This window comes from Podarcis gaigeae, assembly GCF_964106915.1.
Source record: "Podarcis gaigeae genome assembly, chromosome: 2".
Classification (NCBI taxonomy): Eukaryota; Metazoa; Chordata; class Lepidosauria; order Squamata; family Lacertidae; genus Podarcis; species Podarcis gaigeae.
Genome location: NC_139679.1, coordinates 17,765,934 through 17,778,451, shown reverse-complemented (window position 1 = coordinate 17,778,451; position 12,518 = coordinate 17,765,934). Strand labels below are relative to the sequence as shown.

The 12,518-nt window shown below is 47.2% G+C and overlaps 1 protein-coding gene and 1 long non-coding RNA gene across 8 annotated transcripts in view; one reads left to right on the top strand and one right to left on the bottom strand.

The window, feature by feature from the left end:
• Positions 1–12,518, bottom strand: part of COL2A1 (collagen type II alpha 1 chain) — a 97,637-nt gene that overhangs the window by 4,088 nt on the left and 81,031 nt on the right. For all 7 annotated transcript variants that reach the window (XM_083728821.1, XM_083728820.1, XM_083728816.1 and 4 more), the window contains 10 exons: positions 10,757–10,918; positions 10,547–10,654; positions 8,563–8,670; positions 6,824–6,877; positions 6,130–6,237; positions 4,669–4,722; positions 3,563–3,670; positions 2,750–2,803; positions 2,050–2,157; positions 39–327 (listed from right to left, as the gene is read on the bottom strand). In XM_083728821.1, coding sequence (XP_083584947.1) covers positions 39–327; positions 2,050–2,157; positions 2,750–2,803; positions 3,563–3,670; positions 4,669–4,722; positions 6,130–6,237; positions 6,824–6,877; positions 8,563–8,670; positions 10,547–10,654; positions 10,757–10,918 — 1,153 coding nt within the window. The remainder of the gene's footprint in view (positions 1–38; positions 328–2,049; positions 2,158–2,749; positions 2,804–3,562; positions 3,671–4,668; positions 4,723–6,129; positions 6,238–6,823; positions 6,878–8,562; positions 8,671–10,546; positions 10,655–10,756; positions 10,919–12,518) is intronic.
• Positions 4,731–6,571, top strand: LOC310840011. The gene is made up of 2 exons (XR_014561756.1): positions 4,731–4,909; positions 6,374–6,571. It is a non-coding gene; the product is annotated as an uncharacterized lncRNA (long non-coding RNA).

The following is a 12,518-nucleotide window of genomic DNA, read 5'->3' as shown; positions in this document are numbered from 1 at the left end:
ACCACAACCCAGGCAGTGGCAAGCCCCAATACACTCACCGCTCTTCCATTCAGGGTGGCAGAGTTTTAGGTCACGGCAGGTACGAGCTGGGTTCTTCCTACTGCCCTCGGGGCTCCGGATGCTTTCGATCTGGTTGTTGAGCGACTTCAGGGTGGCATCGACCTCGGCATCATGCTGCCTCAGGTTGCTAGAAGCCTGGTCAGATCGCATGTAGCGCATGGGGTCGGGGCCTTTCTCCGTCTGACCCAGGCCGGCAAAGGCGGACATGTCAATGCCGGGTCCAGGTGGGCCAGGAGGACCAGGGGGTCCGGGGTTTCCAGGAGGACCCTACAGGGTTAAAGGAAAGGAGACAGCCCTGAAATGCTTGCTGTTGGATGAAATCAACCCCGTGCTGTATGGTAGATGCATTGATGCAGGTAGCCCATCATCTGGGCCCTCACGTTCCATTTTCTTTCACTGACATGGGACTAAGTTGAACCAATGGGACCTACAGTTTAAGTTCCAGAATGTCCCACTCTTGGGCAAAAGGGGCTGAATCAGACATCTCTTTCATGCTTTCCAGCTCCGTAGTACATCTGTTGCTGGAAGATGACTTAACAGAAGCTATCATACTTGCTGAGACATCAGCAGAGACTTCACCTTGCCGACAAAGGTCCGTATAGTTAAAGCTATGGTTTTCCCAGTAGTGATGTATGGAAGTGAGAGCTGGGCCATAAAGAAGGCTGATCGCCAAAGAATTGATGCTTTTGAATTACGGTGCTGGAGGAGACTCTTGAGAGTCCCATGGACTGCAAGAAGATCAAACCTATCCATTCTGAAGGAAATCAGCCCTGAGTGCTCACTGGAAGGATAGATCCTGAAGCTGAGGCTCCAATACTTTGGCAACCTCATGAGAAGAGAAGACTCCCTGGAAAAGACCCTGGTGTTGGGAAAGATGGAGGGCACAAGGAGAAGGGGGCGACAGAGGACGAGATGGTTGGATAGTGTTCTCGAACCTACCAGCATGAGTTTGACCAAACTGCGGGAGGCAGTGGAAGACAGGAGTGCCTGGCGTGCTCTGGTCCATGGGGGGGGGGGTCACAAAGAGTCGGACACGACTAAATGGCTAATCATCATCATCATCATACTTGCTGCTGTTTTGGAGATGGATTATATGGTTTAGATCAGTGTTTCTCAAACTTGAGTCTCCAGTGGTTTTTGGACTACAGCTCCCATCATCCGTAGCTAGCAGGACCAATGGTCAGGGATGATGGGAACTGTAGTCCCAAAGCAGCCGCAGACCCAAGTTTGGGAAACCTTAGTTTAGATGTTATTTTATGGTGCTCTTCTGTAAACTGCTCTGTTGTTTTTAAAGGAGAGTGGTATATATTTGATGATAATAATTCTCATTGATTTCAAATATTTAATTAGATGTGCTGGGCTGTACATTAGATCCAGCTCATAGAACCCCATGCAATTCCCACAGGGAGACAAAACACAGTCCTTCCGTAGCACAGAGGGCTGTAGTCCACCCTCAAAAGGAGAACAGTTTGAGCCACTGTTTAATACCTAGGCAAGCTCCACGGAGGCAGTCAAACCAGCTGTGTAAAGGGCCCAAGGGCGGGGGACTGCCTAGACACAGGGTGCACAGAATTTGCACTCCCTTGTTCTAGGTGCATTTTGCAACAGGGTATTTCATTGGCACTGGCAGTTTCTGAGCTCTGGGCACAGTCCTGCGCCTAAGATTTCAGATTAAAACTGCAGAGTGGAAGGAAAGGAGGACCTTTTTTTGCCTCCCCACTTCCAGCCACACTCTGAAGACTGGAGAAGAGACCCTCTTAAGAATATTAAGAAGGTGGGCAGGGGAAGGACTAGACCACGTGAAAAATGAGCATAATATTTTAGCTGCAGTTCATTCATTTTCAGCTTTGAATTATTATAAAAAATCAAGCCGAGACATTCCATCGTTGCGCCCATAACCTTAAGGTGACATTTAGCTCCTAGCTTTCATATCTTAGTTTCTAACACTGGGGGTGCAGCAGCTTGTACTTCATTCCTTCAGTTACTTACAGCTTGGCCAGTTTCTCCACTACGACCACGGGGACCGGGAGGGCCAATGGGGCCAGGCATTCCGTTAGAGCCATCTTTGCCAGAGGGGCCAACTGGACCTGGGGGACCCTAGGAGAGAGGCAATGTGCATGAGTTAACACCAGGCTGCCCATGAACATTAGCAAGTGCTGGGATGGGCTTCTTAAAAGAACCATATAGTAAACTCTACAAGTGGTAGTATTGCAGTGCAGTAGAATTGTGTCTGCCACTGTCCCCCAGATCCCACACTGCGTATGACATTTACCATATATAATCGACCAAGAACCTTCTTCAGTTATCAGCCATGTACGCACTCTGACAACATTTCAAAACCCACCAGGCCAAAACAAATGTCCATATCACAACACAAAAAAGCAAAGTCCCCCAGATTTCTGATCACTAAAATCTCTTTGTAATACAAAAATATTGAAGATCAGTCTTCTCCCTCTTAAAGTTCTCTCCTCCAAATACATTAATTTCTCCCCAAATCAGCTGGCATCTAGAAATTGGGGCCTGGAATTCTATCTATAACAGTTCCACATTCTGCCAGCTGAAAAAACTGAGCAACACACAAGACAGTGAATAAGGTTAGTGTACACAGCAGAGTCTAGCATCCAGCCACAACACTCCCTGGTCTTTTGCCAAGGAAAGGAGCTCTTCTTATCAGGGAGATTGGACTTACCCTGGGACCAGAAGGACCAGCAGGACCTGATGCACCTTGATCGCCAGAAGGACCCTATGGAAAAAGGTGAGGGGGCGGGAGAAAGCAAAGCCATAGTTACATACCAGCCATGTAACAGCCTCTCTGCAGAAGGGCCTAAAGAGTTTAGTAGAGAATGGCTTCAAGGACATTCCATGCCAGAATTATTTTCTACCTCCTTAAGTTTTTACTTTACTGCTTTATCTTCAACTGTATGCTGCATTTAACCAACTAGTAAAGGTAAAGGGACCCCTGACCATTAGGTCCAGTCGTGGCCGACTCTGGGGTTGCGGCACTCATCTCGCTTTACTGGCCGAGGGAGCCGGCGTACAGCTTCCGGGTCATGTGGCCAGCATGACTAAGCCACTTCTGGCGAACCAGAGCGGTGCACGGAAACACCGTTTACCTTCCCGCCGGAGCAGTACCTATTTATCTACTTGCACTCTGATGTGCTTTTGAACCGCTAGGTTGGCAGGAGCAGGGACCGAGCAACGGGCGCTCACCCCGTTGCAGGGATTCGAACCGCCGACCTTCTGATTGGCAAGTCCTAGGCTCTGTGGTTTAACCCACAGCGCCACCCACATCCCATTTAACCAACTACCCAGGGATAAATACTATAAAGGGAAGTTAATAAATAAACAAATACTAATTAGGCAGACAGGCATCCCTGCAGGGAGAAGTTGATTCACATCAGCAGCAGATAGGCTCAAACCCAAAACTCCCCTGAGCCCATGACAAGCCTAGAACACCATGGACCAAATTCTACTCTGTAAAGATACGGACACCAAAACTTACGGGAGGCCCAGGAAGACCCTGCAGGCCAGTGAATCCCCTGTGACCCTTCAGACCTCTCTCTCCTGCCTCACCAGCTTCACCCTTGTCACCACGAGGACCTTGTGGACCCTAGGAGGAGAGAACACAAGTGGCATTCAGGGCAAGAGAGTCATGCGCAATGTCTGGCAACATAGTATGGGGTGGTGATGCTGCCTGCAAATCTGAACACAGCATCCCTCCTGGCAGCCCTACACTTGGCCAACATCTCTCGACCCTGTTGGTTGCTATGTTCTGATGTCACAAAGGAACTCTGTTTCTCCTGCAAGTGACTTGACTTCATGGTCCTATGCTGGCAAGGCCCTCTATGACATCAGAGGGCCTGAGGGGATTCCCTGTGACTGCCTATAACTCATTTGCCTAGTGTATTGTGCAAGCCTTGAGGCAGCAGCTGACCAGTTAGCGGAAACCAGTTAATTTTTGGTTCTGAATCCATGAGCATCTTTGAGCTGAAACAGAGTGCAGTTACACCATGGGATTAAGAATTACGCCCGTGCAGATGAACTGGTTGATTTTAGAACCTTTATGCGGAAACAGACATATGACACTCGGCACTTCGAAGGGGTGTGTGTGTCGGGAAGTGGCACTGACTAATACAGAGAAAGATGTTCTCCGTTGCTCTCTGGTGGAGGCAGTAAATAAAGCAGAAGTCCCCAGGGCTTTTACCTGTCCCTTAGGGCTGCGATTGCAAGGACGACTGCTTTCTTTCTGGAAAGCAGAGGAAACCCTCACAGTACTGTAGCTAGGACCCTCTTTTCAGGGAAGGTGGGCAAAGTACTCCTGTGACTACTACAGGTAAGAGGCAACTGCTCCTGAATGACCACACACAGAGTACTTATTGCTGTTTGCCTCTGGGTCAGATGAATGCAACATTTTTGTTCAAATGGCAGGTGGTCGTGTTCTAAGAGCGAGCACTTCAAGCACTCATTCATTGTGTCAAAAGCACGAATTGGAAGGAAGCTTTCCTCTTTTGGATGTACACAGTAGTGACTCTGGGGATGCTCAGTAAATGCAACAGCCTCTATTGGGAGCCCAGGAAAAACCTAAGTGGGTAAAGGAGAAATACTCACGGGCATGCCACGTGCCCCTGCAGGACCAGCAGGACCCATTGGACCTTGAGCACCCTGGAGAAAGATGAAAACAAAAATTATAAGCTGACTGGGCACCCTCTCCCTCCATGCTAAGATGAGATCAGAGGCCACAGCTCTCCGTGTTGACCAAGAGGATTCGAATCTAGTACGGTACAGTCGTGCTCAGGGCTCTCCTTCAAGGCCTGACCCAAACCACACAGCAGCTGAGGTATGGATATTTGTAGCAGAAAGTCCCGCTAGACGGGAAAGGGTTAAGAAGTGCCTTCCTCATTCTTCTACTTATGCACTGTTAAAGACATTCAAAGGGTGAAGGACTAAGTGTGACTGAGCACAACATGCTGTTTGGCCCAAGCTAAGTAGCTGGATAGCTCAGTTGGTTAGAGTACGGTGTCGGTAATGCTAAGGATGCAGGTTCAATCCCCATACGGGATAGCTGTGTATTCCTGCATTTCAGGGGATTGGACTAGATGATCCCTGAGGTCCTTTTCAACTCTGTACAGTGGTGCCTCGCAAGACGAAATTAATCCGTTCCGTGAGGCTCTTCGTATAGCGGTTTTTTCGTCTTGCGAAGCAAGCCCATTGACAGCTTAGCGGATTAGCGCTATTAGCGGTTTAGCGGCTTTTAGCGATCAGCTGTTAAGCGGCTTATCAGCGGATCAGCTGATAAGCGGCTTAGCGGCTTAGGAAAAGGGGGGGAGGGGAAAAAACCCGCAGGAACTCGCAAGACATTTTCGTCCCATAAAGAAATTTGTTTTGCGAAGCGCCTCCAAAACGGAAAACCCTTTCGTCTAGCGGGTTTTCCGTCTTGCGAGGCGTTCGTCTTGCGGGGCACCACTGTAATTCTAAGTTTGGCCCAAACTGGGAAATCCTGTAGATTCTAAATATTCTGGAAGGATAAAAAGGTAAAGGACAGTTAAGTCCAGTCGCGAACGACTCTGGGGTTGCGGCGCTCATCTCACTTTACTGGCCGAGGGAGCCGACGTTTGTCTGAAGACAGTTTTTCCGGGTCATGTGGCCAGCGTGACTAAGGAGCTTCTGGCGAAACCAGAGCAGCGCATGGAAACGTCTGGAAGGATAGGATTCAGCAAACCATAGGAAAGGGGAAACCATCTAGCAAGTCAGGGCAATTCAATCAACCTCATATAGCATTCCATTAAGAAGTCCCCTCTAGCCCAGCATTCTGTTCCAACCTTACGTTTCAGGAACTTCACAAGCTATCATGGCTAATAGCAACCGGTGCACCAGTTCCCAACCTTGGGTCCTTAGATGTTGTTGGGCTATATATCCCATCATCCCTGAACACTGGCCATTCAGCCAATTATTTTTCATTGATTTTCCAAATTACAACAATTTTTTCACAAATAATTATAAAATCAATACAATTTTAATTAAATGGCTTCCCCCTCGCCATCACGTAGGGCATGGTTACTGGATACTCACCGCTTCCCCTCTATCTCCTTGTTTACCAGTTGGACCAACAGGACCAGGAGACCCAGGTGGGCCAGGAGCTCCAGGACCACCGACAGCACCAGTCTCACCACGATCACCCTATCAGGGGGACAAAGTAGATGCATTAAATACCAAATATGTATATGAGATGTGGTGAGGGACAGCAACCCCACTGATGGGACATTTCCCCTCCCTTCTCTTTTCCCCCTGACTGGTTCCATGCTCTTAGAAGGAGCTGGAGCTGAAGGAGCAATCTGAGAAGGATCTTGGAAGACTTTGGTGAAGAGGTGTGGGAAAACCTTTGGTTGAACAGCAAGGAACAGACTAACAAACAAGGCACTGCCCTAGGACATGGGGGTAGAGGGAGAGAGCAGCCTTTCTTCCAGCCTCCCAAAATGCATGTTATGTGGCTGGAATAAATTGTGTAAGTAAGGGTAATGTTAATGGCTTATTCCACAAAATGTTGCTGCGTTACTCAGATTTCAGGGAAAGAGGTGGAAGAGATGCATGAGAAAATTGTGGGGCTAAGAACAAGGAAGGTAAGGGCTAAGAACGTGGACAGAAAGATTAAGCAGCTGAGCTGCTCCCACCTGGATTATGCCCTGGATTAAGCGACACACGTTCCTTGAGCAAATCATATTTAAATACAGCAGAGGTTAATGCTCCTTTGAGATGGGACACTCACCTTCACGCCAGGGGAACCATCTCTGCCTGGGGGACCATCTGAGCCAGGATTGCCCTGAGAATAAGAATGACAGGTGTTTATCCTTAGGAGCCAAGGAAGTGGCGCTTTGTGTGTCTTTCTGAGAAGGCATAGCCAACTGCCCCAGACAGTGAGTTGCATTTCCTGAAATCATTCCCGATTCACAACCTCAGCTTGACAAGCAGCCTTTGCCAATATACCGTATTTTTTGCTCTATAAGACTCACTTTTTCCCTCTTAAAAAGTAAGGGGAAATGTGTGTGCGTCTTATGGAGCGAATGCAGGCTGCGCAGCTATCCCAGAAGCCAGAACAGCAAGAGGGATTGCTGCTTTCGCTGCGCAGCGATCCCTCTTGCTGTTCTGGCTTCTGAGATTCAGAATATTATTTTTCTTGTTTTCCTCCTCCAAAAACTAGGTGCGTCTTGTGGTCTGGTGCGTCTTATAGGGTGAAAAATATGGTACACTCATCGCAATCATATATGCCCCTCCTCCAAGGGACTTTGGAGACTGTTCCTTCTTGGAATCTACTTTTGCAGGAAACTGACACCCTGCTCCCAGCAAACTTGGGCATCAGGTTTAGCAGATCCTAGTCCAAGCATTTGAAAGAGCTCCTTCGCAGCTCCTCTTGCAAAACCAGCCCTCAAGCCAAGCCCAGGCACCACTGGCTGGCAAAGGTGAGGAGATGGTAATCCAGAACTGGAAGAAGAACTGCTTTCTTGAATTGCTGAGGAACCACTTTTCAGCACCCCCCAAATTCACCTCTTTTAAATACTGCTTATAAACTGTACCCCAAGTTGCAGTTACAATTAATTGCCCGTCACCTCTACCCAGTGGAATTCCACTTTCAGAAAAGCCCAGCCCACTATAGGCAGGAAGCAATCAGTTCCTTGAACGGCTGGTAACTTTTTTGGTGGATGCCAGCATTTTAGAAACACTGGGTTTGTTTTCAGGGAGCGGTGGGGTGTTAAGTGGAGGAAAATTACAACATGGATCGTAGCTTTAGATTCCTGATCAGCAACAAAGTTTTTGGAAGCCTACTTGGAGAAGAGAGTGGGGGTAATCTAAAGCTTATATAATCGCACCATTCCCTGACCCCCAATGGGCTGCGGCTAAATATAGCCATCCCTTACCAACCTCAAAACCAAAAGGGGTCCACATGTAAAAAAAATGTAGATTGTATCCCTTACAAGGCAGTTGATGACTTCTAAACGACATTAATGGCTATGATTTTAATCAAAAGGAAGTAATTCCCTCTAAAGGCCAAGAAGGAAATATGTTTAGGATCAGGGTTTAAGAACGATGCATGCATCGCTAAATTGAGGCTGCTGCAGCATAAATCAAAACCAACAATCACTGTAATGGAAAATGCTACAAATACAGTATTGGAATTGCCATCACATCAACCTTCTCTAACCCAGCACTTCCATGCTAGACTACAATTCCCATCACCTCCTGACCATTCACTATGCCAACTGATGGGAGTTGGAGTCCAACAACATCTGCAGAGCAACAGGTTGGGAGAAGGCTGATTTAAAATATCATCAGGGTGTTTAATTTTTAAAAGTTTATTCCACTCTGGGGCATTTAAAGAAAGTTTTCATCCCCCCACCCCGCCCCTCATCCTCTGGCCCTTGACATGTTTTGCTGTAGGAATGCAGTTTTAAAATAGGATATGTTACTCTTTTCCCCAGGCCACACATAAAACAAGTTGAGTACGCTCACCTCACGTCCAGGTTCGCCAGAGGGACCAGTCAGGCCTGGTGGACCAACTGGGCCAGGTGGACCTCTGTCTCCAGGGCCCCCAGGAGCTCCTTGTTTACCAGGCTCACCCTGAAAAGAAGAGGGTGGGAAGAAAATATCAGCTCAGGTAAAGAACAGCTACTTTGCTCAGAGCAGACCTGGCAGTATTTTGACTGTCACCTAAAGGTAAAGGAACCCCTGACCATTGGGTCCAGTCGTGGCCAACTCTGGGGTTGCGGCGCTCATCTCGCTTTACTGGCCGAGGGAGCCGGCGTACAGCTTCCGGGTCGTGTGGCCAGCATGACTAAGCCGCTTCTGGCGAACCAGAGCAGCGCACGGAAATGCTGTTTACCTTCCCACTAGAGCGGTACCTATTTATCTACTTGCACTTTGACGTGCTTTCAAACTGCTAGGTTGGCAGGAGCTGGGACTGAGCAACGGGAGCTCACCCTGTCGCGGGGATTCGAACCGCCAACCTTCTGATTGGCAAGCCCCAGGCTCACTGGTTTAACCCACAGCGCCACCTGCGCTAGGCAAAGTGAAAAGGGAAGCCTCTGAGCCACAGGTGGGAAACCAGTGGCCCTCCACTTATTTTGGACTTCAGCTCCCATTATCCCTGACCATAGGTCCCGCTGACTGGGGCTGATGGGAACTGTAGTCCAAGGACCCTTGGATTTCAAGGTCACAGGTTTCCCATTCCTGCTCTATGCACCAGAGTGGAAACTTCAGTTTCACTCCACAATCCTAGGGGACTAGAATCCTGCTTATCACTTTAAAAGTTTCTGTGCACTGAATTCCCACAAAAATCCTGCAGAACTATGTTTATGCCTGCACTAGAATCCTGCCATCTGAAATAATATAGTATATCAGAGAGTTTGTCTTACACGACTATGGGCTTATCCTCTTGTCCCACTGCTTTCGTCCAGGGAAAGCTGCTCTTTAGAGCTCAATCGAAGCAAATGGCAACTTGGATTTTCCACAGATTGCTGTTTGTTCCAGTTAAGAGCCAAAAGAGTGAGTTTTCCCTGGGAAAGGAGCGGGGCGAGGGGGAAACCGCTCGAACCCAGGCTTACAAAATGTGTGTCAAGTGCAAAGCAGATGGTCCACGTAGCGCAGTACTGCCAACTAGCAGCTCTCCATGATCTCAGGGCGTTTCCAATGGAGGCAATCTTAACTCCTTTAACTGGAGATGGTAGAGACTGGACTTTGGGAATCAGGTCTCTCTCTCTGCGGGTCTAGATCTTTCTGCCCCCCCCCCCCAAAAAAAATCAATTTCCCCAAAAACCTTTCCATTTTCATACTTGGTAAGCTAAAGAGACTTATTTGTGATGCCAACTGGTCAATTAGGAATCTGTAAGACAAATTCTCCTAACACATTCGGCGTTTCAGAATATGGCAAAAATAAATATATCCTACGGGATAACTGTGACTTTAAGGATGAATGGGAACCTTTCACAAAGTATTTGAAGACGCAACAAAGTGAACTGGAACTCCTTGGCAGGTTTTGAATAAACACCCACAATTTTTTACTGATAATAATTAGCTAAACAGTTGGAGGATCTATACAACTCTGTAACATGCAGAAAATAGCATTATTGGAGAAACCAAAGACTGGAACTGAGGGAAGTCGGGGGGTGGGGTGGGGGGATGGGTTTTGTGGGGGGTGGGGGGAGGAAAAATGGGGGGGGAATAAGGATATGTTTTTGGAAAATATGTTTTGTTATAACTTTGAATAAAAATAAATAAATAAATAAATCCTGATGCCGATTCTACAAAAGCCCAAGTACTCAGAATGCGGTAATTTGCACCCCTGACAGGTTTTATAGTTCTATCGACGATGGATGGTGCTGAGGCCACAGGCTCAGTATATACTTGAGAACAGACACACATCTCCTCGTACTTCAAACCCCAAAGCACTGCCTGCCCCTCCACATTTTTGCTAACTTGAGCTCCTCAGATCACTTACGGAAGGACCCGGCAGACCAGGGAAGCCTCTCTCACCGCGCTGACCAGGAAGACCAACAATCCCTCTCTGACCTGCCAAGCCTTGAGGTCCAGGTGGGCCGTCAGCACCCTGCAGGGGAAAGATAAAGACAGAGATGGGTGTTAATTTGCAAATGACAAAGCAGCAAGCCAGATCCATTGTACATGCAAAGAAGGCAGGAGGAATACGTACAGGAGGACCATCTTCTCCAGATTCTCCCTTCTCGCCTGGGGGACCTGCAGGACCTTGCAAACCAGGATCGCCAGCACGCCCAGTGGGGCCTGCGTCGCCACGAGCACCCTTGGGACCATCTTTACCAGGAGCACCGGGAGGTCCTGCGGAACCGGGATTGCCCTATGGGGAAAAGGGAGAGCCAGTAAGATCCCCAGAGACTGATTCTCTGCATTAAAAGTTATACTGTTGAGAGAAAATATGAATCCACCTTATCTGCAAGAGAATGGCAAGTTGTTAGGCTTCAGGACACAATAAGATTCTTTTGGGTACAACGTGAACTGAGATAAAAGCTTCCTGTCAGCCTCCAGATTTACATATACCTCCCCAAAGTTAAAAATCTCTCCAGAGGTTTACATTTTTAAAGATGTTCCATGAGACACTGCTTTTTCTTGCGTTCACGACAACTAAGGTTACCACCCATCCCTCAAAAAACGAGAATGTCCCATTTTGGGGCACAAAGTACCCTGTCCTGTTTGGCCCCCAATCTGTCCCGTTTTCAAAGTCATAAGAAGAAAAATAGGCGTTTGTTTGCTTATCTTGCATGCAACCAATATCAAAATGGCTTTGAAGTCATTTCATTCTGCACCAGGTAAAGTAATTTTTAGCCCCCCAATTCCCCCTGGCTTGTCCTTTATTTCACCTGACCAAAGGTGGCAACCCTAATTACAATGTAGCCTGAATCCATGAGCAGGTTGGTCATCAATTTAATCAGAGAAATGTCCTGATGATCCCACCTGAAAGCATCTAAACCAGACAACTGGAGTTAAAAACAAACTCTAATTGCAGGAGATAAAATATCACATCAGCCATTTAAGACCGATTGAGTTGTCATCCCCCCCGCCCCAGACTCATATTAAAGGAAGTGAAAGGAGAACTTAAATGCATTTTGTAAGCTCCTGGGGTTGAAGGTATTCAAGGTTAGAGCCCCACTGGTTGCTGTGCAAGTAGAAGTCAAGTGATTTAGAGCTTGGCAGGTCCCAGATTGCGGGGAAAGGGGGCGCAGGAAAAAAGGCCTCTAACCAGTTAATACAGGTCAGGTTCAAGGGACTACTTCCATAATTCCAGGTGGAGTATCAAAAGCATCAGAGCTTGTAGGTGAATAAACCAGACTTGTTAGGAGGTCCACTCAAGTTACTAGTCAGATCTTCGTTGTTTTTAACTAGGTAAAATAATAGACCATGGAAGAAGGAACTTTCATGTGACTTAAGTTTTAGGGCTTTTATCAAGGCAACCCAACAGAAGCGTTTGATGTTTCTACCCACCGGAGTCTTAATTTTGAGTAGGCTTGCACTGTAAATGTAAGTCTAACTGTTCAATAGGGCTTACTTCCACGTAAGTGGGTGACTGCAGCCTCAGTTTCTGCCACATCTATATCCCTCTCCTGCGGGATTTTATATCAAGTTATCCCTTTATTAGCTTCTATGTATTTATGATTTCCTCTCTTATATTCCTAAAACAATTTATATAAACACATAAAACACATATTAAACACCAAACACACACACACACACACACACACACACACCATATATATATATATAGTGTGTGTGTGTGTGTGTGTGGCCTTTGCCGCATTTAACCTGAATCATCCCAACACTGTTGTCAGTCTACCCATTCTTATCTCCTAAATATTTTGTTTTATTCACAATCCCACTTGGTTCCTGCTTCAGGCTTTTAGCTACTTCTTTGGTAAAGACATAAATCTATTAAAAAACAAACA